The sequence below is a fragment of the Gorilla gorilla genome, chromosome X (assembly GCF_029281585.2).
Source record: "Gorilla gorilla gorilla isolate KB3781 chromosome X, NHGRI_mGorGor1-v2.1_pri, whole genome shotgun sequence".
NCBI lineage: Eukaryota > Metazoa > Chordata > Mammalia > Primates > Hominidae > Gorilla > Gorilla gorilla.
In genome coordinates, this window is record NC_073247.2 from 112,923,893 (window position 1) to 112,948,374 (window position 24,482).

Sequence of the window (24,482 nt, forward strand, 5' to 3'; positions counted from 1 at the left end):
AAAAAACAATAATAAGTGATGTAATAGCGGAAAGTACAGAGGATGATGAAAAAATATAAAGGGGCGCTAAGTTCAGGATTTGCAGAAATGATGCTGATTGGAATTTTGAAGCACGAACATGAGCTTGTCAAGATAGGAGCAGAGTTTGAGGAAAAGTACAAAGATGCAGAGCAAAGATAGAACAGAAGTCAGCAAACTTTTCTTGTAGAGGGCCAGATTGTAAATATTTTAGATTTTACAGGCCACGTGGTCTGTGTCAAGAGTACTCAACTTTATCATTGTAGCATGAAAGCAGCTGTAGACAAAGCATAAACAGATGGCTATAGTTGTATTCCAGTAAAAAATTTATTTACAAAACCAGGTGTTGAGCTGGAGTTTGGGCTTTGGGCCGTGGTTGGCTGAACTCTCTGTTAGAGCCTGTCATGTTTGAGGAACATGAGGTAGAATTGTAGGGCTAGAGCAGTGATTCTACACTGGCTGAGCAGCTGAATTGTCAGTGGTGCTGCTTCTTTTTTTTTTTTTTTTTTGAGATGGAGTCTCGCTCTGTCGCCCAGGCTAGAGTGCAGTGGTGTGATCTTGGCTCACTGCAACCTCTGCCTCCCAAGATCAAGCAATTCTCCTGCCTCAGCCTCCCGAATAGCTGGGATTACAAGTGCCCACCACCACGCCTGGCTAATTTTTATATTTTTAGTAGAGACAGGGTTTCGCCATGTTGGCCTTGAACTCCTGACCTCAGGTGATCTGCCTGCCTCGGCCTCCCAAAGTGCTGAGATTATAGGCATGAGCCACTGCGCCCGGCCAATGGTGCTTTTTCAAAGTGTACATCCTTGGCTGCTCCCATGCTGAGACTCTGATTTAATAACTCTAGGGTGACATTCAGGACCCACCTTTTAAATAGTTCTGATATACAACAAGAGTTGAGAGCCACTGGGCTAGACTATAACATGATAGGAGATGAGGTTTTGAAATGTAGTCAAGGACTAGATGCTGAGGAAAATAATACATAAGCCTCTGAAACCATATTGATTGATTAGAATATTTGAATAAGAATTATATTTTTTAACTACGTAGAAGAATTTCAGAGACATTATAGTGATTTTCTGATATTTCTTGTCTTTTTCTCTTTTCTTACCTTCATAATAACTTGATTTATCATACAATATACAATAACCTGTGTCAAATTAATAATATTAATGTTACTACTAATATGAGGCTACTAGATGAAATTTTAAATGTTTGCAGGTCTTTTTCCCCCTGCACTAAATCCTTCTACAAATGTAAGGTGCACATACTGTATTTTACATGCAGTTAGGTACATTTGTTGTTTCTGTTTGTTTTCATGTTTTACAGATTGCCTTATTATTATTATTTTTTTTAAGACAAGTTGTCATTCTCACTCTCTGTCCCCCAGGATGGAGTGCAGTGTCGCAATCTCGGCTCACTACAGCCTTGACCTCGGGGGCTCAAGTGATCCTCCCATCTCTGCCTCCCAAGTAGCTGGGACTACAGGCGTGCGCCAACACTCCTGGCTAGTTTTTTTGTATTTGTAGGGATGGAGTTTCGCCATGTTGTCCAGGCTGGTCTCAAACTCCTGAGTTCAAGCGAGATGCCTGCCTCAGTCTCCCAAAGTGCTGGGATTAAAGGTGTGCGCCACTGTGCCTGGCTACTTTTTTTTTTAATTTAATTTTATTTTGAAATATGTAAAAATTTACAGAATTCTATACTATGAAAATCTCACTTCTGTCCTTTCCTCTTCCATCTTTTACCATCTTCTGCCTTGAGATAACCGTTTCTATTGCTTTTTGTTTTTTCCATCCAGTGTTTTCCTTTCTTTAAACTTAGTAAGCATTGTTTTATAATCTGTATTTGATAATTCCAATGTCTGAAGTTTTTGAATGTCTGTTTCTGTTGCCTGCTTTTGTGTGTGTGTGTGTGTGTGCTTCTTCCTCATACTGCTTAGTTTCTTTGTGTGCCTGGTTATCTTTGACAATGTGCTGGATACTTGGAATATTATTTTATAGAAATAATTTGAACACTGAAATGATATATTTCTGCACAGAGGACTTTTCTTTGCTTCTCACTGGTACCCAGTGGTGTTCTTTGTCTGGTACTACCCTAATCCAAGTTCTGTGTCTGAGATTCCCTGAACTGTAGGAGGTTAGACTGCAAGCTTGTGAGAGGACTGATTTACTTCTGGTTATGTCTTATCTTGAAGGTATAGCCCATTGGGTTTCCAAGTTTAAAATGGGGCATGATTTATAAGAGTTCCCAGTTTTGGAAAACCCTGTGCTCTGAATTTAATTACCTTAGTTCTTTGAGGCCGTGGAAGTACAGTTCACTTTGGTAGCAAATTCCTCTGGATCGGCAAATTCCCTCAGGCCAAAAGTGATTTTGAGTATTAGACTTACTTCTTTGGGTTATCATCTTCTATATTTTGGCCTTGTAACTCCTTACCGTAGCGTTAGCACCTTGTTACTTTAAAAAAAAAATCTACCTTTTGTTATGGAAAATGTCAAACATAACAAAGGTAGAATAGTATGATGAAGCCAGGCACGGGGTGGCTCACGCCTGTAATCGCAGCACTTTGGGAGGCCAAGGCGGGCAGATCACTTGAGGTCAGGAGTTTGAGACTAGCCTGGCCAACATGGCGAAACCCCGTCGCTACTAAAAGTACAAAAAATTAGCCGGGCGTGGTGGCACGTGCCTGTAGTCCCAGCTACTCAGGAGGCTGAGGCAGGAGAATCGCTTGAACCCAGCAGGCAGAGGTTGCAGTGAGCCGAGATGGCACCACTGTACTCCAGCCCAGGTGACAGAGCAAGACTCCATCTCAAAAAAAAAAAAAAAAAAAACAAGAACAACAAAAAACAAATATACAGTTCAATGGCTTTTAGTTTATTTGTAGAGCTGTGCATCCATCACCATCATCAATTTTAGAACATTTTCATTATTCCCAAAAGAAACATCACACCCCTTAGCCATCATTCCCCAGGGCCTCCCACCTCCCAGTCTTAAGCGAACACTAATCTACTTTATATATCTATGTATTTGCCTATTCTAGAAGTTTCTTTTTTTTGAGATGGAGTCTCGCTCTGTTGTCTAGGCTGGAGTGCAATGGCGTGATCTTGGCTCACTGCAACCTCCGCCTCCCGGGTTCAAGCTATTCTCCTGCCTCAGCCCCCGATAGCTGGGATTACAGGCACGTGCCACCATGCCTGGCTAATTTTTTTGTATTTTTAGTAGAGACGGGGTTTCACCATGTTGGTCAGGCTGGTCTCGAACTCCTGACCTCGTGATCCACCAGCCTCATCCTCCCAAAGTGCTGGGATTACAGGCGTGACCCACCCGGCCCGGCCTCTAGAAGTTTCAAATCAATGAAATCACACAATATGTGGTCTTCTGTGACTGGCTTCTTTCTTTTTCTTTTTTTGAGACAGTCTTGCTCTGTCGCCTGGACTGGAGTGCAGTGGTGCCATCCCGGCTTACTGCAACCTCTGCCTCCTGGGTTCAAGCGATTCTCCTGCCTCAGCCTCCTGAGGCATGTGTCACCATGCCCGGCTAATTTTTTGTATTTTTAGTAGAGACAGGGTTTCACCATGTTGGCCAGGCTGATTGGTCTCTAACTCCTGACCTCAGGTAATCTGCTTGGCCTCCCATAGTGCTGGGATTACAGGCATGAGCCACAGTGCCCGGACTGGCTTCTTTCACTTAGCATAATGTTTTCAACATTCAGCTATCTTATGGTATGTATCAGTACTTTATTTGTTTTTACTGATAAATAATATTCCTTTATATAGATATGACACATTTTATTCATTTATCAATTGATGGACATTTTTGTTATTTTCACTTTTTGGTGATTATGAATAAGTATTCTTGTAAAAGGTTTTGTGTGGATATATGTTTTCATTTCTCTTGGGTATATATACCTTTGGTATATATACTTAAGAGTGGGAATACTAGATCATATAGTAACTCTATGTTTAACCACTGGAAGAACTTCCAGACTGTTTTCCAAAGTAGCAGCACCATTTCACATTCCCATCAGCAGTATGTGAGGGTTCCATTTTCTCCACCTCTTTCCTAACACTTTTTAATCTGTTTTTTTGGTTCTAGCCATCCTGGAAGTGTGAAATGGTATTTCATTGTGGTATTGATTTGCATTTCCATGGTAGCTATTGATGTTTAGCATCTTTTCATGTGCTTATTGAACATTTATATATTTTCTTTGGAGAAATGTCTATCAGACTCTGCTCATTTTAAATTTTTTAAAAAGTTTTTATATTTCTTGTTCTTTTTTTTTTTGAGACGGTCGTTCTGTAGCTCAGGATGGAGGGCAGTGGCCAGTGGCACAATCACAGCTTACTGAAGCCTTGAACTCCAGAGCTTAATTGATTGTCCCACTTCAGCCTCCTGAGTAGCTGGGACTACAAGCACACGCCACCACTCCTGACCGTTTTTTGTAGACAGGGTTTCACCATATTGCCCAGGCTGGTCTGGAGCTCCTGGGCTCAAATGGTCCACCCAGGTTGGCCTCCCAGAGTGCTGGGGTTACAGGTGTGAGCCACCATGCCTGGCCCTTTGCTCATTTTTTAATGAGTTTATTTGTGATTTTATTATCAAGTTATAATGGTTCTTTTTATATTCTAGATACAAATCCTTTATCAAATATGTAATTTGCAAAAGTTTTCTCCAATTTTGTGGGTTGTCTTCACTTTTTTGTTAATGTCTTTTGATTTACAAAGGTTTTTAATTTTGATGAAATGAAATTTCACTTTTTTTTCCTATTGCTTATGCTTTTGTTGTCAGAGCTTAAGAAATCACTGCCTAACCCAAGGTTACAAAGATTTACTCCTCTGTTTTGTCTGAGAATTTTATAGTTTTAACTCTTATATTTGGGTTTTTTAAATCAATTTTATCTCTTGTATATGTTGTGATTTAAGTATACAACTTCATTTTGTGTGTGTGAGTACACAAATGTACCCACACCATTTGTTGAAAAGGCTACTCTTTCCCATTAAAATGTCTTGGCACCCTTGTCTAAAATCGATGGACCATAGATGTATGGACTCTTAATTCTATTTTATGGATCTATATGTCTATCCTCATGCCAGTAAATGCTGTCTTGATCAATATAGCTTTGTAGTAAGCTTTGAAATCAGAAAATGTGAGTTCCCCAACTTGTTCTTCTTTTTCAAGATTGTTTTGGCTATTGTTGGTTCTTTGAAATTCCATATGAATTTTAGGACTAGCTTATTAATTTCTATAAAGAATCCAGGCCGGGCATGGTGGCTCACACCTGTAATCCTAGCACTTTGAGAGGCTGAGATGGGTGGATCACCTGAGGTCGAGAGTTCAGGACCAGTCTGGCCAACATGGTGAAATGTTGGGCATTTCTCTACTAAAAATACAAAAGTTAGCCAGGCGTGGTGGCACGCACCTATAATCCTAGCTACCAGCTACTCGAGAGGCTGAGGCAGGAGAATCGCTTGAACCCGGGGGGCAGAGGTTGCGGTGAGCTGAGGTCGTGCCACTTCACTCCTGCCTGGGTGAAAGAGCAAAACTCTGTCTAAAAAAACAAAACAAAACAAAAAACGGATCCAGCTGCGATTCTGATAGATAATGGCTTGTAATCTGTAGAAATTTGGGTAGTATTGCCATCTTAATAATATTAAGTCTTCCAATGCATGAACATCATATGTCATTCCATTTATGTAGGTCTTCAGTTTTTTCAACAATGTTTTGCAGTTTTCAGATTATAAGTTTTATACTTGTTTGGCTAAGTTTATTCCTAAGTACTGTGTTTTTTGATGTTATCATAAATGGAATATTTTTCTTAATTTCAGTTTTGGATTGCTTATTGCTATTATATAGAAATGCAATTGATCTGCACCCATATATTGGTCTTATATCTCATAATGTTGAACTCATTTATTAGTTTTTATAGCTTTTTGGTATATTCCTTAGGATTTTCCATATACAAGATTATGTCTTCTGCAAATAGAGAAATTTTGTTTTTTCCTTTTAAATTTGAATGCCTTTTCTTTGTCTTACTAATTGTACTGCCTAGAACCTCAGGTATTATGTCGAAAAAAATGGCAAGAATGGCCAGTTAATCGTAGGGAGAAACATTTCACTTTGTCGTTTGTCAGGTTGGGGAACTGCCCTTCTATTTCCAGTTTGTTGAGTGGTGTTTTTTGATGGAATCTCGCTCTTCTTGCCCAGGCTGGAGTGCAGTAGTGCAGTCTTGGCTCACTGCAACCTCCACCTCCCGGTTTCAAGCAATTCTCTTGCCTCAGCCTCCCAAGTAGCTGGGATTATAGGTACCCGCCACCACGCCTGGCTAATTTTTGTATTTTTAGTAGAGATGGGGTTTTACCATGTTGGCCAGGCTGGTCTCAAACTCCTGACCTCAGGTGATCCGCCTGCCTCGGCCTCCCAAAGTGCTGGGATTACAGATGTGAGCCACCACACCTGGCCGAATGTTTTCTATTATGAATGGGTGTTGGATGTTGTGAACCCATTTTTCTGCATCTATAAACATGGTTTTGTGGGTTTTGTCCTCTATTCTGCTGATATGGTATATTACATTAATTGAGGTTCATATGTTTAACCAACCTTGCATTCTTAGAATAAATCCTGTTTGGTGATGGATAAAAATTCCCTTTTACACATTACTGGGTACTTTTTTTGTTTTGTAACCCTCTATAGCACACAGGCTTACTAAATTCAGGAAAGGCAACCAAAAACTCTTTTTACAAGTCTTATAGATTCTTGGAAACAAACAGATTTGACTATTGAAGAAAAAATGTTAAAGCATATAAGTGACCAGTTTAGTTTGGAAAATAGCTCAGGCTAGATTGTCATGTAAGACTTTTATGATGTAATGTTGAACTTCATAAAGACAAGTGAGTCAAGTGCAGTCATAAATATTTGCAATGATAATAATTATGATGATGATGCTAATGTTTTGCCTTGCCTTTGTTTAATAACTTATCCTCTTTTTTTTTTTTTTTTTTTGAGACAGAGTTTCACTGTCGTCACCCAGGCTGGAGTGCAATGGCATGATCTTGGCTCACTGCAACCTCTGCCTCCTGGGTTCAAGTAATTCTCCTGTTTCAGCCTCCTGAGTAGCTGGGATTACAGGCACCCGCCACCACACCCAGCTAATTTTTGTGTTTTTAGTAGAGATGGGTTTCACCATGTTGGTTAGGCTGGTCTTGAACTCCTGACCTCAGGTGATCCTCCCTCCTTGGCCTCCCTAAGTGCTGGGATTACAGGTGTGAGCCACTGCTCCCGCCTTATCCTCTTTTTTTAAGTACCACAATATACATTGACTCTTTGATTATCAAAGCAGTCCTGTGAGGTTGTAAGGTTAGGCACCATTATTCCCATCTGGAAGGTGAAAGGAATAGCCTCAGGAAGATTGATTTATTGCTAAAAGGGAAAAATAATTAACAATTATTTATTTATTTGTTTATTTATTTATTTATTATTTTCAATGTTTTATTTCCATAGGTTTTTGGGGAACAGGTGCTATTTGGTTACATGAGTAAGTTCTTTAGTGGTGATTTTTGAGATTTTGGTGCACCCATCACCCGAGCAGTATACACTGTACCCGATTTGTAGTCTTTTATCCCTCACCCCCTTCCCACCCTTTCCCCGAGTCCCCAGAGTCCATTGTGTCATTCTTATGCCCTTGCATCCTCACAGCTTAGCTCCCACTTATGAGTGAGAACATACGATGTTTTTTTTTCATTCCTGAGTTACTTCACTTAGAATAATAGTCTCCAGTCCCACCTAGATTGCTGCAAATGCCATTAATTCATTCATTTTTATGGCTGAGTAGTATTTCATCATATATATATATGCCACAGTTTATTTACCCACTCGTTGATTGATGGGTGTTTGGGTTAGTTCCATATTTTTGCAGTTGCGAATTCTGCTGCTATAAACATGCATGCACAAGTGCCTTTTTTTGTATAATGACTTCTTTTCCTCTGGGTAGATATCCAGTAGTGGGATTGCTGGATCAAATGATGGTTCTACTTTTAGTTCTTTAAGGAATCTCCACACTGTTTTCCATAGTGGTTGTACTATTTTACATTCCCATCAGCAGTGTAGAAGGGTTCCCTTTTCACCGCATCCATGCCAACATCTATTATTTTTTAACTTTTTTTATTATGGCCAGGAATTAACAATTATTGAAGACTTATGACTCACCAGACTTGGACTATAATGTACATATATGTGTTAGGCCTCAAAACTAGTTATCACTATCCCTGTTTTACAGGAGAAGAAGCTTAACTCAAAGAGGTGGAGTAAATTGACCCTAGATCAGTAACAAGCAAGAGAGGACACTGGGGCTGGGCACTGTGATGCATGCCTGTAATCCCAGCACTTTGGGAGGCCAAGGTGGGAGGACTGCTTGAGCCCAGGAGTTTGAGACCAGCATTGGCAATATAGTGTGATGCTGTCTTTACATAAAATTTTAAAAACTTAGCTGGGTTTGGTGGCATGCACCTGTGCTCTCAATTACTTGGGAAGTTGAGGTGGGAGGATTACATGAGCCTAGGAAGTCAAGGTTGCTGTGAGCTGTGATTGCTCCATTGAACTCTAGCCTGGGTGACAGAGTGAGACCTTGTCTCAAAAAAAAAAAAAAGGACTTTTTTTTGGTTGTTTCATTTTTTTAATATGGGGTATTTGTATGATATTTTGATACAGCGTGCAATATATAATGATCAAGTTAGAGTAAATGGGATATCTATCAACTCAAACACTTACCATTTTTTCATGTTAAGAACATCCCCAATCTCTTCTAGCCACTTTGAAATATACAATAAATTATTACTTATAGTCACACTACTGTGATATTAAACACTAGAACTTATTCCTTCTATCTAACTGTATTTTGGACCCATTAACCAAACTCTCTTCATACCTGTCCCCCACCCGCTTCTCCCAGCCTCCGATGACCATCATTCTACTCTCTACCTCCATGAGAACCACTTTTTTAGCTTGCACATATGCATGAGAACATGCAATGTTTGTCTTTCTGTGCTTGGCTTATTTCATTTACCATAATGTACTCCACTTCCATCCATCTAGCCACAAATGACAGAATTTCATTATTTTGTATGGTTGAATAATATCCCATTGTGTATATCTACCACATTTTCTTTATCCATTCATCTGTTGATGGATACGTTATTGGTAGTTTAACAAGAATAGCATTGAATCTGTAAATTGCTTTGGGCAGTATGGCTTTTTTTTTTTTTTTTTTTTTTGAGACAGAGTTTTGCTCTTGTTGCCCAGGCTAGAGTGCAATGGCGCAGTCTCCGCTCACCACAACCTCCGCCTCCTGGGTTCAAGTGATTCTCCTGCTTCAGCCTCCCGAGTTTCTGGGATTATAGGCACGTACCACCACGCCTGGCTAATTTTTGTATTTTTAGTAGAGATGGAGTTTCACCATGTTGACCAGGCTGGTCTTGAACTCTTGACCACAGGTGATCCACCTGCCTCAACCTCCCAAAGTGCTGGGATTATAGGCATGAGCTACCGCGCCTGGCTGGAATGATTTTTAAGTAGGGTTGTAAAGTGGTCTGAGTTGATGTGATAGAGATCACTTTTTTTTTTTTTTTTGAGACAGTGTCTCGCTCTGGCACCCAGGCTGGAGTGCAGTGGCATGATCTCAGCTCACTGCAACCTCCGCCTTCCAGGTTCAAGTGATTCTCATGCCTCCACCTCTCAAATAGCTGGGATTACAGGCTTGCGCCACCAAGCCCATCTAATATTTGTATTTTTAGTAGGGACGGGGTTTCGCCATGTTGGTCAGGCTGGTCTTGAACTCCTGACCTCAAGCGATCCACCCGCCTCGGCCTCCCAAAGTGCTGGGATTATAGGCATGAGCCACCATGCCTGGCCAATAGAGATCACTTTGGCTTCTTTATGGAGTATGGGGTTATAAGAAGAGGCTCGAGTGGAAACAGGAACACCAATTAGGTGGCTATTGCTGAAGTCTAGACAAGAGATATTGACAGTGATTTGTATGCAAGGGGTAGTAATGGAAATTGACAGAAATGGACTGCTTTGAGGTATATTGCAGTGGTAGAACAGATGGGACTTGATGATAGTTTGATTGGAAGTGGGAATGAGAAAATGACCCTTTTTTCTGAGACAGAGTCTCGCTCTGTCACCCAGTCTGGAGTACAGTGGTGCGATCTCGGCTCACTGCAAGCTCCGCCTCCCAGGTTCACGCCATTCTCCTGCCTCAGCCTCCTGAGTAGCTGGGACTACAGGCACCCACCACCACGCCTGGCTAATTTTTTGTATTTTTTAGTAGAGAGGGGGTTTCACCGTGTTAGCCAGGATGGTCTTGATCTCCTGACCTCGTGATCAGCCCACCTCAGCCTCCCAAAGTGCTGGGATTACAGGTGTGAGCCACCGCGCTTGGCCTTTTTTTTCTTTGTGAGACGGAGGTTTGCTCTTGTTGCCCAGGCTGAAGTGCCATGGCATGATCTTGGCTCTCTGAAACCTCCGCCTCCCGAGTTCAAGTGATTCTCCTGCCTCAGCCTCCCAAGTAGCTGGAATTACATGCATCTGCCACCGTGCCCAGCTAATTTTTTTGTATTTTTAGTAGAGACGGGGTTTCACCATGTTGACCAGGCTGGTCTCGAACTCCTGACCTCAGGCGATCCACCCACCTCGGCCTCCCAAAGTGTTGGGATTACAGGCATGAGCCACCACACCTGGCTGACTTTGGTTTTTTGACTTGAGCAGTTGGGTTGATGGTGGTTCCATTTATTATTAAGAGGAATACTGATGAGAGAACAGGAGAGGTTATTTTGTTTTGTGAGGACAATTTGAGAATCAAGTTCTGTTTGACCTGCTTAAATTTGAGATGCTTGTTAGATATCCAAGAAAAAAATGTAAGTAGTCAGTTGGGGCTTGGTGTTCAGAAGAGATGTTCAAGCTAGAGAAATAAATAGAATATGGAATTCATCAGTGAGTAGTATATTCATCAATTTCAAAAACTTTTTGTTCACTTTCCTGCTTCTAAGAGATCAGATACATCGTTGTGATCATTGTCAGTCAGGTAGGAATCATGGCATATTTGTCATTTGCTATTGGAGTGTGCACAGGCAGACTGCCAGAATCAGACTTTGCAGGATGGACGTCAGCAGCTTGGGGAAAAAGTCTGGAGACAATATTGGAGCATTGTTGTAATCCTCAAAAACCCAATGATTTGGAGGGAGGGCAGAAGCAGTGATTCATACTTGTTAATGGACTTTCCTGAAGCAGGAGCCAAAAGTAGTTAGCTTTACATAATTGAGACCCCAGCACCCTTAGCTTTTAGTTCTTTTTTTTTTTTTTTTTTTTTGATGGAGTCTTGCTGTGTTGCCCAGGCTGGAGTGCAGTGGCACTATCTCGGCTCACTGCAACCTCTGCCTCCCAGGTTCAAGCATTTCTCCTGCCTCAGCCTCCCAAGTAGCTGGGATTACAGGTGCACACCATCATGCCTGGCTAATTTTTGTATTTTTTTTTTTTTTTTAGTAGAGACGGGGCTTCACCACATTGGCCAGGCTGGTCTCGAACTTCTGACCTTGTAATCCACCTGCCTCAGCCTCCCAAAGTGCTGGGATTACAGGTGTGAGCCACCATGCCCAGCCTAGCTTTTAGTTCTTTTAAGAAATGCATTGTATATTTCCAATAGCCAAGAGAGGACTTTGAATGTTCCCACAGCAAAGAAATAATGTTTACAGTGATAGATATGCTAATTACCATGATTTGATCATTAAACAAAGTATACACATATTGAAACATTGCACTGTACCACATAGATATGTACAATTATTATGTGTCAGTGAAAAGAAAAAAGAAATGGTACATAACCAACACTCTATGGCACAGAGGATGATGTGTGAAAAAATACAGACATCCCACAATTCAGAGGAGTTGTACTCTGAATAGAGGGGTTTACTCTGAATATGAAGTTTTAGAAGTACTTTCACCAGTTTATTTTGTTTATATTTACTATCTTATGTTTATAAAAATGATATATGATAAAAACCTGCCTACATCTGAAACAACTATTTTAATCATTACAACAATTCTGTTAAAAAGGCATTGTGTTATACATAGTTTATTTAAATAGAGACAAGGTCTCATGTTGACCAGGCTGATCTTGAGCTCCTGGTCTCAAGAGATCTGCCTGCCTTGGCCTCCCAAAGTGTTGAGATTACAGGCATGAGCCACTGCACCTGGCCTGTTTTACATAGTTTAAGAGTTTTCACTTAGCAATAATTTTTAAAATGTTATTTCTTAAAGCTGATGGATATTTGAAAGGAATCCAAGAGTGATGGTAGGAATAGAACTTTGCAAATGAGCAAGTGAATTGCCATCTTAATTTTCTGATGATTTGTACTAACCAAGTATTTCTATCACCATATCTCCCCACTTCTTTTTTGTTTTTCTTTGTTTTGTTTTTTGTTTGTTTGTTTTTAAGGAAAGCCCAGAAGAAAGGACAGTAAATGTGAGCTCTATTCGGGTAAATAAATTTACTTTCATCATGTTGAGGGATTTCATACAGCTTAATTTCATCAAGAGAATTTATACCTTTCCTTTTTTCCAAACCTTAAGCCTGCTGCCTCCACAAAGTCAAAATGAAGTGTTTGCCTTCCAAATTCATTCCAGTGACTTTAATGTGAATTTATTGGCACTTATTCTTTCTAGTCTTATCTAGGATATAACTCTTGATAGTTACAGTTGCATGTATATAAAGTATGATTGTAATGAAATAAAGTATGATTTGTTACTGGTGTAACAAAGCCATACATAGGCTGGGCATTGTGGCTCATGCCTGCAATCCCAGCACTTGGAGTGGTTGAGGCAGGAGGATCTCTTGAGGCCTGGATTTTATTTTATTTTATTTTTTTTGAGAAGAAGTCTTGCTCTGTCCCCCAGGCTGGAGTGCGGTGGTGTAATCTCGGCTCACTGCAACCTCTGCCTCCCGGGTTCAAGCGATTCTCCTGCCTCAGCCTCCTGAGAAGCTGGGATTGCATGTGTGTACCACCACGCCTGGCTAATTTTTGTTTTTTTAGTAGAGAAGATGTTTCTCCCTGTTGGCCAGCTGGTCTCGAACTCCTGACCTCAAGTGATCTGCCCGCCTTGGCCTCCCAAAGTGCTGGGATTACAGATGTGAGTCCCCGCACCCGGAGGCCTGGAATTTGAGACCAGCCTGGGCAACATAGCAAGACCATGCCTGTACTAAAATTTTAAAAAATTAGCCAGGCATAGTGGTGCGTGCCTGTGGTCCCAGCTACTTGGGAGGCTGAGGCAGGAGGATTGCTTGAGGCTGGGAAGTCGAGGCTACAACGAGCTGTGATCACTGCTGCATTCCAGCTTGGGCAACAAACAGAGCAAAACCGTATCTCAAAATATATATATATATATATATATATATATATATATATATATATATATATATATATATATATATATATAATTATCTCATTATCAAAAACTGCTATTTACACATTTAATATAGGCAGTAATGTAATAATATCTGCTCCTATGTTATCTCCTAGAGGGTGAGAATGATGACACATTTCCATTGCACAGTACTTAAATTTTTTTGCCAACATAATAAAATGGACGTTTAGCCCTTGGAATTGGGTACTTTCTGGTTTAAATGTTACTTAGTGACTGAGCTCATTTCCCCCCCACCCGAACTAATTTTGATATGTGCATGCGGGATGCCGCAAACTCTTCCTAGGGAAAGAGGAGGAAATAGAGAAAAAGCATAGTAAAATATTTGATAAGTAATTTTACTTTTTCTGTGCCTGCAGGGAAAGAAATGGAGCTGGTATTTGGACTATTTATTTTCACAGGGATTACAAGGCTTGAAACTTTTTATAAGAAGTAGTGTTCATCATTCTTCCGTTCCCAGAGCAGAGGGCATAAACTGCAACAATCAATATTAAATGAATGTTGACATAAACTGAACATACTGGACTAAACTCACTCCTCATTGCTAGAGCAAAGTGGCTCATCTTGAGTTCCCATTTTCATTTCACTGACAGACTGCCATCCTCAAGGAGTACTCAGACTGGCCTTCTGTTCATGGCTTAGGAGAGCCTTGGGGTGCCTAACTGATTTTTCAAAATTTAGATTTTTTTAGCCTACCAGTGGAAAATGACCCCTTCATCATCAGGCTCTGCGTTCTACCAAATTGTATGTAAAAAGACACATCTGTTTTGTGGTAGGATTTTTTCACATTTTTGGGTACTATGAGCTGCATTGATGGAAGACAGCAGGCAATATGTGGTGACAGTTAACTCACAGACATAAACATGCAAAATACTTTGCTGTCTCTGGGGATATTGCCATTTTTCTTACTGTGAGCAACAGCACCAACACCAAGTTAACAGGATGCAACATGTATGACTCTAAAAGCCCTAAGTAGTTGGTAACTTCCTGGGCCTTCAATCATAGCAATTTGATGAGGGAAGGAAGGGGAGAGGATTTGTTGGGTAATCAAGACATTCGCGTATATGTCTGATTTCATGGAACTGCTCTATTTTGTTTGTGTGTATTGTATATGTATATGTGTATGTGTGCGTGTATGTGTGTGTCTGTAGCTTCAGTTTTTAAGTGTAAGGACTAAATAAACTAACTGAAATTTTACTTTCAGAAGGAATTCTGAAGTTTTAAAAAAGTTAATAATAGCTAGAATATCTTGCTGAAAATGTACTATAAAATTTTGCCTGCTGGGCGTGGTGGCTCACGCCTGTAATCCCAGCACTTTGGGAGGCCAAGGTGGGTGGATCATGAGGTCAGGAGTTCGAGATGAGGCTGGCCAATATGGTAAAACCTTGTCTCTACTAAAAATACAAACAATTGGCCAGGCATGCCGGCACGTGCCTGTAGTCCCAGCTACTCAGGAGGCTGAGGCAGGAGAATCGCTTGAACCCGGGAGGCGGAGGTTGCAGTGAGCCAAGATCGCGCCACTGCACTCTGGCGAGACTCTGTCTCAAAAAAAAAAAAAAAAAAAAAAAAAATTACCTCAATGCTATTGAATAACTCTCCCTTCTAATAAAATTCGTATCATTTGAGAAGAATCAAGCTGAATTAATTTTTGTCTTTAAGGATGCATACTTGGGGTTCTTTTTTTTCCCCCATTTAAAAAAACAAACCCTAAACTATATTATTGGATGGCGTTCAGACTAGAAATCCCACTCGTCCATTGACTCATTAATTGATTCAATAAATATTTATTGAGCTCCTTTTTCTGTGCCAGGTACTCTTCTGTGTGCTGGTTATACAGTTGTGACCAATACAAAGTACCCAGGTTTTTGTTTTTGTTTTTGTTTTTTGAGATGGAGTCTCGCTCTCTTGCCCAGGCTGGAGTGCAGAGGCATGATCTCGGCTCACTGCAACCTCTACTTTCTGGTTCAAGCAATTCTCCTGCCTCAGCCTCACGAGTAGCTGGGATTACAGGCACCTACCACCACGCCCAGCCAATTTTTGTATTTTTATTTTAGTAGAGACAGGGTTCCGTCATGTTGACCAGGCTGGTCTTGAACTCTTGATCTCAAGTGATCAACCCACCTTGGCCTCCCAAAGTGTTGGGATTAGAGGTGTGAGCCATTGCACCCAGCCCAAAGTACCTGTTTTTATGGAGTTTACTTCCAATGGAGAAGACAGACAATAACATATATCAAATGCTATAAAGAAAGGGCAATACAATGTGTTGACTTTTGTCAAATGCTTTTTTTGTATCTTTTGAGATTATCATATGGCTTTTGTCCTTCATTCTGTTAACATGATATATCACATTTACTGATGTGTGTATATTGAATCATCTTTGCATCCCGGGATGAATCCCACTGGGACAGAATGTGGAGAGGGTTGAAACTTTAGATAAGATGGTTTGGGAAAGCCTGTTTGAAGAGATGACATATGCAGAGGCCCCAGTGAAGTAAGCATATGAGTCATATAAATATTTGGGGAAAGAGCATTCTGGACAAAGGTAAAAAACAAGTGAAAAGGCCCTAAAATGTTAACTTACTTGGCATGTTTGAGGAATAACAAAGAGGCCAGTAAGGTTACAGCATAGTGATTAAGAGAGAAGAATGGTAAGAAGTGACATAAGGAAGAAAGCCAGGTCCTTATAGCCTGGCATGGATATGTAAATGGGAAGCAATTAGATTGAGAAGAGGAGTGACATAATTTGATTTACCTTTATGAAATATGGAGCTACAATGTCAAGGTTAGACTGAAGAAGATTAAAGAGGAAAGCAGAGACTGGTTAGGTTATTATAGTGTCCTAGGTAACAGTTTTGGACAAGTGTGATAAATGTTGAGGTGGGAGGGGTTAGAGGTTGGATTCAGACTCTGTTTTGTAAGTAGAGAAGATAATGTCTGCTGATAGCTTGGATATGAGGAGGAAAAGGAGAGGAGTAAAGGATGACTCAGATTTTTGACCTGTCAATTGGGCGAACTCTGAGATTAAATTCTGTTTTGGCTATGTTAGGTTGGAAATGCTGTGTAGGCAATTGGATATCCAAGTCTGGACTTCAGAGTACAATTTGGGACTAGAAAATTAGTTTGGGAGTCATTAGGGAATAACCATGACTTTGGATGAGATCACCTAGTACAGCTAGAGAAGAGAAGGTAGCAAAAGACAGAGACCTAAGGTATGCCAGCATTGAGAAGTAGAGGAGAAGAGGAACCAGCAAAAGACTGAGAAGGACCCACCAGTGACCTAGAAGAAAAATCAGGAGGCTGGTATTCTGGAAGCCATCGGAAGAAAATGTTTCACAAAAGGAAGGTAGTATTGAATGGTGTGAAATGTTACCTATATACCTGGAAAAAAGCAACTTCAGCTGCTTTTTAAGTAAATGTGATAGTTTGTACTGCAAATAACTTTCCATGTTGCTTTTCAGATCATGATATTTTGGTCCTTAAGATCATGTAGAACTTTCCATTGTGAGAAGGGAGTTGATTATTTTATCATTAAAGAAACTTTTCTAAACTTAAATTTATGAAAAATAATTTTTCCCTTAGGTTTGTCTTTTTGTTCAATAATGATTCCCTGGGTATCTTTTTTTCCCCCACAAATAAAATACTTAGACATACCTGGATACCTTTTTTTGTGCCTATTTCTCTTTTAACTTTTTTTTTTTTTTTTCTTGAGACGGAGTCTCACTCTGTCACCAGGGTGGAGTGCAGCGGCGTGATCTCAGCTCACTGCAACCTCTGCCTCCCGGATTGAAGCGATTCTCCTGCCTCAGCCTCCCGAGTAGCTGGGACTACAGGCACGTGCCACCATGCCCAGCTAATTTTTGTATTTTTGGTAGAGATGGGGTTTCATCATGTTGGCCAGGATGGTCTTGATCTCTTGACCTCGGGATCCACCCATCTCGGCCTCCCGAAGTGCTGGGATTACAGGCATGAGCCACCGCGCCCAGCCCTCTTTTAATTTTTTAACTCACTTAAGATTATATGGCAGTGCAAATAAGCCAAATATAGTTATCTGAAAACATATTTTTTGAAGATTCTTCATGGCAAAAACCATAATAGTTAAATAAAGAATAGCTATTTTGCTTTGGTGCAAAACATGTCTAGAAGATAAAAGAAATGGAAAATTTGGTTTATTATTGCAGTTGTAAAAAAGTATTTTCTTTACCCAGTGTTTGTGTAGAATTGGTGGCATTATTAATATTGACTTAATGTTCAATACTAAAGAATACTAAAGTTGCTATTAGAGTTCTAACATTTTTTTCCTTTTGTTTTTTGAGACGGAGTCTTACTCTGTTGGCAGGCTGGAGTGCAGTGGCGCAATCTTGGCTCACTGCAACCCCTGACTCCCTGGTTCAAGCGATTCTCCTGCCTCAGCCTCCCGAGTAGCTGGGATTACAGGCGCATGCCACCACACCCAGCTAATTTTTGTGTTTTTAGTAGAGATGGGATTCCACCATGTTGGCCAGGATGGTCTCAATCTCATGACCTTGTGATCCGCCTTGGCCTCCCAAAGTGCTGGGATTACAGGCGTAAGCCACAGCACCTGGCCCATTTTTTTTCCTTTTTATTATACTTTCTCCTTTTTGATCTTGGGGTTGATCTGGAAAGAAAAGTAAGGCTATGGTGTCACACATAACTTTTATTAACATAGTAGAATTGTTTACTAGAAAAGTGATTCTCTGTAATTCTTACTGAGATAATTTGCATTTGGGAATCTTCATGGGTGAACAGATTGCTTGAGCCTTTTTGGACAAAATGCAAAAAGTATGAATGAATGAGCACGTATTTAATAGACTGACATCCTGGGCATTTATGAGTACTCCAGCTTTGGATACAATGACACCTACGAAATTGAACAAGACTGATTTTTTTGTGTTGTACGTTGCCCTTGCATCCATTTGTATGCAACTTACTGTTACCTCGGGTAATAAGGGAGAACATAGTATATAATTTTTAAAAATTAACCTTTAATTCCAGCTTTTAAAAATTAGAAATGAATCATTTTTGCATTTATAATCAGCTTCATGGACTAGGTTAAATTCCCAAACTTGATTACCACTTTCTGCGTAATCAATTGAAAATTGGAATGTGGGGGACCTCTGGGTGGCACTGTGAAGAGTTCAGTGGAACTTCTTCCCAGAGAAATACCTGTTTCATTGCTTAAAATTAGCAAAAGCAATCATTCAAAGTCTCTGGAGAGTGATCAGAAGATTCACAAAATTGAAACTCAATTTATTCAAAATTTACAGAACTCAATAATAGTGGAGGTCATAACATCTGAACTAGAGGCTGCACTTATTTTCCCACCCAACTTCATGTTGCAGAAGAGCTATTGTTATGGAAGAATTATTCCAATGGGTGTGGTCCAAAGTAGAACTCCCATCTCCTTCAAATACTGCTCCATAATACAGAGGCTCTGCCAAGGGAGGGGGTCAGTGCAAGCCTTAAAGACTGGCAAGACCCTGGCCCTTCCTGAGAGGCCTGACTTTATGTGGAGACTAACAGCATGGTATAATACCTATAGAGGAAGACCAGCCAGAAGTTTAAAAGGGAGATCAGAGAAAGAGCAAAGGAGGCCTTGCTAAAATCACGGTCATACTTGGTGATATGGAGAAGTGTACACAGACGTAAATCTGCATTCTCTCAGAAGCAACGGAAGAAGGAATTGCTTTGCTATTAGTTCCTGACTAAATGTGAGACAAACTTATAAACTCCCTGAAGTGTGAAAGCAGTCTCCAAGCTACAGAGCAAACAGTAATGAATGGAAACCTTATTGGGGCCAGGCATGGTGGCTCACGCCTGTAATCCCAGCATTTTGGGAGGCTGAGGCGGGTGGATCACTTGAGGCCAGGAGTTCGAGACCACCCTGGCCAACATGGCGAAACCCTGTCTCTACTAAAAATGCAAAAATTAGCTGAGCATGGTGGCGTGTGCCTGTAATCCCAGCTACTAGGGAGGCTGAGGCAGGAGAATTGCTTGAACCCGGGAGGTGGAGGTTGCAGTGAGCTGAGATCACCCAGGGCACTCCAGCCTGGGCAACAGAGCAAGACTCTCAAAAACAAAACAAAACAAAACGAAAAATCTTACTGGCTCAAGGGGCTTAAGCACAACTTCTGATCTATCAGTGGCTGACTGCTAAACTGTACTGACCTAAGGATTACCCTTAGGAAGCCAGATTTAAAGATAAAAACAAACTAACAAAAAATCTAAATGGGGTCATTAGAGGCTATACAGTGGGGGAATGGACTTCACAGGAGTAGTCTAGCCACATCACCAAATAAGTGAACAAACAACAGCGACAAATCCTGGAGTAGAGAGTATCGTTATCCAGAGCTGCAGCAGTGTAGTACCTAAAGTGTTCAGTGCAGTAAAAATGAGACATGCAAAGAAATAGGAACATGTGATTCATACACAGGAAAAAAGACTGGAAATTATCTTGATAAGGACCAGATGTTGATCTTAGTGAACAATGACTTCAAAGCAGCTATTATAAGTATCTTCAAAGAAATTAAAGCAACTATGTTTAAATAATTAAAGGGAGATATGATGACAATGATTGTATCAAAGTATAGAATATACACATACACCATTTCTATACACAGAAATGGAAATTCTGGACTTGGAAAAAAGTGAAGAAAAATGAATGGAGCCTTAGAGAAATGTGGGACACAAATATGCTCATAATGGGAATACCAGAAGAGGAGAGAAGGGCACAGAAAAAATATTTAAATAATGGCTAATAATGCCCCAAACTTGATGAAAAACAATCTACACATCCAACAAGCTCAAGGAAATATAAGCAAATTAAATCCAGCAATATACAGTCATGTGCCACCACATAACATTTTGATCAATGATTGACAACATGTATGGTGGTAGTCCCGTAAGATTATAGTGCAGCTGAAAAGTTCCCATCACCTAGTGCTGTCATAGTGCAATGTGTTACATGTTTGTGATGATGCTGGTGTAAACAAACCTGTGTTGCCACTCACATAAAAACAGCACATACAGTTATGTACAGCAGATTATACTTGATGAGAATAAACGACTGTGTCACTGGTTTATGTATTTACTGTACTTTTTATTATTATTTTGGAGCATCTACTCATACTTACTTTTAAAAAGTTAACTGTAAAACAACCTCAGGCAGGTCCTTCAGGAGGTATTCCAGAAGAAAGCATTGTTATTATCAGAGATGACAGCTCCATGCTTATTAGTGTCCCCGAAGACCTTCCAGTAGAAAGAGGTGTGGAGGTGGAAGACAGTAATATTGATGATCCTGCCCTGGTGTAGGCCTAGCCTAATGTATGTTTCTATGGCTTAATTTTTAACAAAAAAGTGAAAAATTAGAAATAAGCTAACAAAATAAAGATATAAAGAAAATATTTTGTACAGCTGTACAATGTTTGTGTTCTAAGTGTTATTACAAAAGAGTAAAAAAATTTAAAATTTTAAGTATATAAAGTAAAAAGTTACAGTAAGCTAAGGCTAAGTTATTGAAGAAAAGCTTTTTATAGATTTAGCCTAAGTGTACAGTGTTTATAAGGTCTACAGTATTGTTCAGTAATGTCCTAGGCCTTCACAGTCACTCACTGATTCACCCAGAGCAACTTCTAGTCCTGTAAATTTCATTCATGTTAAGTGCTCTATAGAGGTGTACTGCTTTGTACCTATTGTGTTTTACCTGTACTTTTTCTGTGTTTAGATACACAAATACATTGTGTTTCAGTTGCCTACAGTATTCTATTCAGTACAGTAACATGCTGTTCAGATTTGTAGCCAAGGAGTAATAGGCTATACCATAGACTTGTGTAAGTATACTGTATGATGTTCACACAATAAAATCGCCTAACACATTTCTCAGGACATGGCACTGTCGTTCAGAGATGCGGGACTACATAAAAAGGATTATACTTCATGACAAACTGGGATTTATCCCAGGAATGCAAGGTTGATTTAACATCCAAAAGGTAGTTAATATCATACACCATATCAAAACATTGTTTAAAAAAAGTAGACAATCTAATAAATGCAAATATGTCCCATGTTCATAGATTAGAAGACAATATTGTTAAGATAGCAATACACCCCAAACTGATATACATTTCCAAAGCAGTCTTTTTTCTTTTTTCTTTGAGACAGGGTCTTGTTCCGTTGCCCAGGGTGGAGTGCAGTGGTGCAGTCATGTCTCACTGTATCCTCAGCCTGGGCACAAACAAGCCTCCCACCTCAGCCTCCCAAGTAGTTGGGACTACAGACATGTATCATCATGCCCAGCTTATTTTTGAAAAGATTATAAAACAATTTTTTTAAAATGAAAAGACTATAGTATTTCATTATGGTACTGTGACAACTGAATATTCCCATGCAGAAGAATCCAGTTGGGCCTCTGTGTCACACCATAAATAAAAATTAAAATGGATTAAAAAACCTAAATATAAAGCCCCAAACCAGAAAACTTTTTTTTATTTTGGAAACAAGGTGACACTTTCGCCCAGGGTGGAGGGCAGTGGCGCAAACACGGCTCGTTGCAGCCTTGATCTTCCAGGCTCACTCAGTCTTCCTGCTTCAGCCTCCTGAGCAGCTGGGACCACAGTCATGCAGCACCATGCCTGGCTAAATGAGTTTTTGTAGAAACTGAGTCTGTGGCTCAGGCTGGTCTCAAACTCCTGGGATCAAACAATCCTCCCACCTCAGCTTCTCAAGGTGCTGGGATTACAGGCGTGTGCCACTATGCCTGGCCTTATAAAACTTTTAGATAAAACATAGGAGTATATCGTTGTGACATGGGGTTGGGCAGTGATAGCTATGGCAGCAAAGGCATACATAACAGAAAAAAATGAACTTTATCACAGTTAAAAACATTTGTGCTTCAAATGACACCATTAAGTGAGGTGGAAACAAAATGAGAGGAAATATTTGCAAATCATACCTGATAAAACTATTTTATTCCGAATATATAAATAAATAATGATGACCCAATTAAAAAATGGACCAAAGATCTGAATATTTCTCCCCAGGAAGATATGCGAATGGATAATAAGAACATGGAACAATGCTGAACATTATGAGTCATTAGGTAAATTCAAATCCAAACCACAATGGTCTACAACTTCATACCCTGTAAGATAGGCATAATAAGACAGACAATAACTAGTGTTGGGGGGATGCAGAGGAATTGAAATAGTCATGTATTGGCTGGTTGGAACATAAATATTGCAGCCAGTTTGGAATAGAGTTTGGTAGTTACTCAAAATTTCAAACATAGAGTAGCCATATGAACCTGCAATTCCACTGGGTGTATCCCCAAGAGAAATGAAAATATGTCCTCACAAAAGTTTGAACACAGATTGTTCATAGCAGCATTATTTTTAATAGCCAAAAGGTGAAACAATGCAAATGTCCAACTGATGAATGAGTAAAGTATGCTATACCCATTTAACAGAATACTGTTTGGCAGGGAAAAAAAAAACATATATTATGACATGGACAAACCTCAAAGACACTATGCTATATGAAATAATCCAATCACAAAACACATATTTTGTGGTTCTATTTACATGAAAATGTCCACAATATGTAAATGTATAAAGACAGAAGTAGTTGCCTAGGGCTGATCGGGATAGTTGGCAGGTAATGGGGAGTGACTCTTAACGGATAAGAGATTTCTTTTTGAGGTAATGAAAGTTTTAAACTATGTAAATATAAAAACCACTGAATTGTACATTTTCAATCGATAAATTGTTATGTAACATATCAATGTTTAAAAACTTATAAGGACTATTTTAAGTCCTTTGGAAATGGATGAGATGAGTAATCTTAAAGCTCTTATATTTGCATAGTGATCATCTTAATTGTATAATAATACGTTTAGAAAAATTATACTCATAAAATCATTATTTGATTATCTTCTGTCTCTTACCCTGCCCTCTTCAAGTCTAGGAAGTTAGGAATATGCAAAGACAATTGTATATGATCATTGTGCACCTATTAAGTAGTTGTAGGAATTTTTTTTTTTTTTTTTTTTTTTTTTTTTTTTTTTTGCGGTGGAGTCTTGCTCTGTTGCCAGGCTGGAGTGCAGTGGTGCGATCTCGGCTCACTGCAACCTCCACATCCCGGGTTCAAGCGATTCTCCTGCCTCAGCCTCCCGAGTAGCTGGGACTACAGGCGTGCTCCACCATGCCCAGCTAATTTTTGTATTTTTAGTAGAGACGGGGTTTCACCATGTTGGCCAGGATGGTCTTGATCTCCTGACCTCGTGATCTGCCCTCCTCGGCCTCCCAAAGTGCTGGGATTATGGCGTGAGCCACCATGCCTGGCCTCTTTTTTTTTTTTTTGTTGGAGGCAGGGTCTCACTCTGTCACCCAGGCTCTAGTGCAGTGGTGTGATCTCAACTCACTGCAGCCTCTACCTCCTGGGCTCAAGTGATCCTTCCACCTCAGCCTCTCAAGTAGCTGGGACTACAGGCATACAGAATTTCCACAGTTCTGAATGAGGATGCAACCAGAGTGATGATGTCTTAAATAGAATTAGGAAGCTTTCTTATGTGTTTAAATGGTAATTTATGTAGAAAAATATTAATCTATTTAAGCACAACCAGAAATGACAAAGATTACATTACAACGAATCCCATAGAAATACAAAAGATCCTCAGAGACCATTATGAACACCTCTATGCACACGAACAAGAAAAGCTAGAGGAAATGGATAAATTACTGAAAACACAACCTCCCAAGATTGAATCCAGAAAGAAATTAAAACCCTGAAGAGACCAATATCAAGTTCCAAAATTGAATCTTATAAAAAACCTACCAACCAAAAAAAAAACCTGGACCAGATAGATTCACAGCCAAATTCTATCAGACAAACGTCTAATATCCAGAATCTATAAGGAACTTAACAAGCAAAAAACAACCCCATTAAAAATGGGCAAAAAACATGAACAGATGCTTCTCAAAAGA

At 39.9% G+C, this 24,482-nt stretch overlaps 1 protein-coding gene across 14 annotated transcripts in view; it reads left to right on the top strand.

The window, feature by feature from the left end:
- CENPI (centromere protein I) overlaps positions 1-17,038 on the top strand; it is a 68,592-nt gene extending 51,554 nt beyond the window's left edge. For 9 of the 14 annotated variants that reach the window (XM_055376560.2, XM_055376562.2, XM_055376556.2 and 6 more), the window contains 2 exons: positions 12,503-12,544; positions 13,845-17,038. In XM_055376560.2, coding sequence (XP_055232535.1) covers positions 12,503-12,544; positions 13,845-13,979 — 177 coding nt within the window. In that variant the 3' untranslated portion in view covers positions 13,980-17,038. The remainder of the gene's footprint in view (positions 1-12,502; positions 12,545-13,844) is intronic. The other 5 variants (XM_055376563.2, XM_055376565.2, XM_055376566.2 and 2 more) reach the window with 1 other exon arrangement.
- Positions 17,039-24,482: the final 7,444 nt, after the last annotated feature.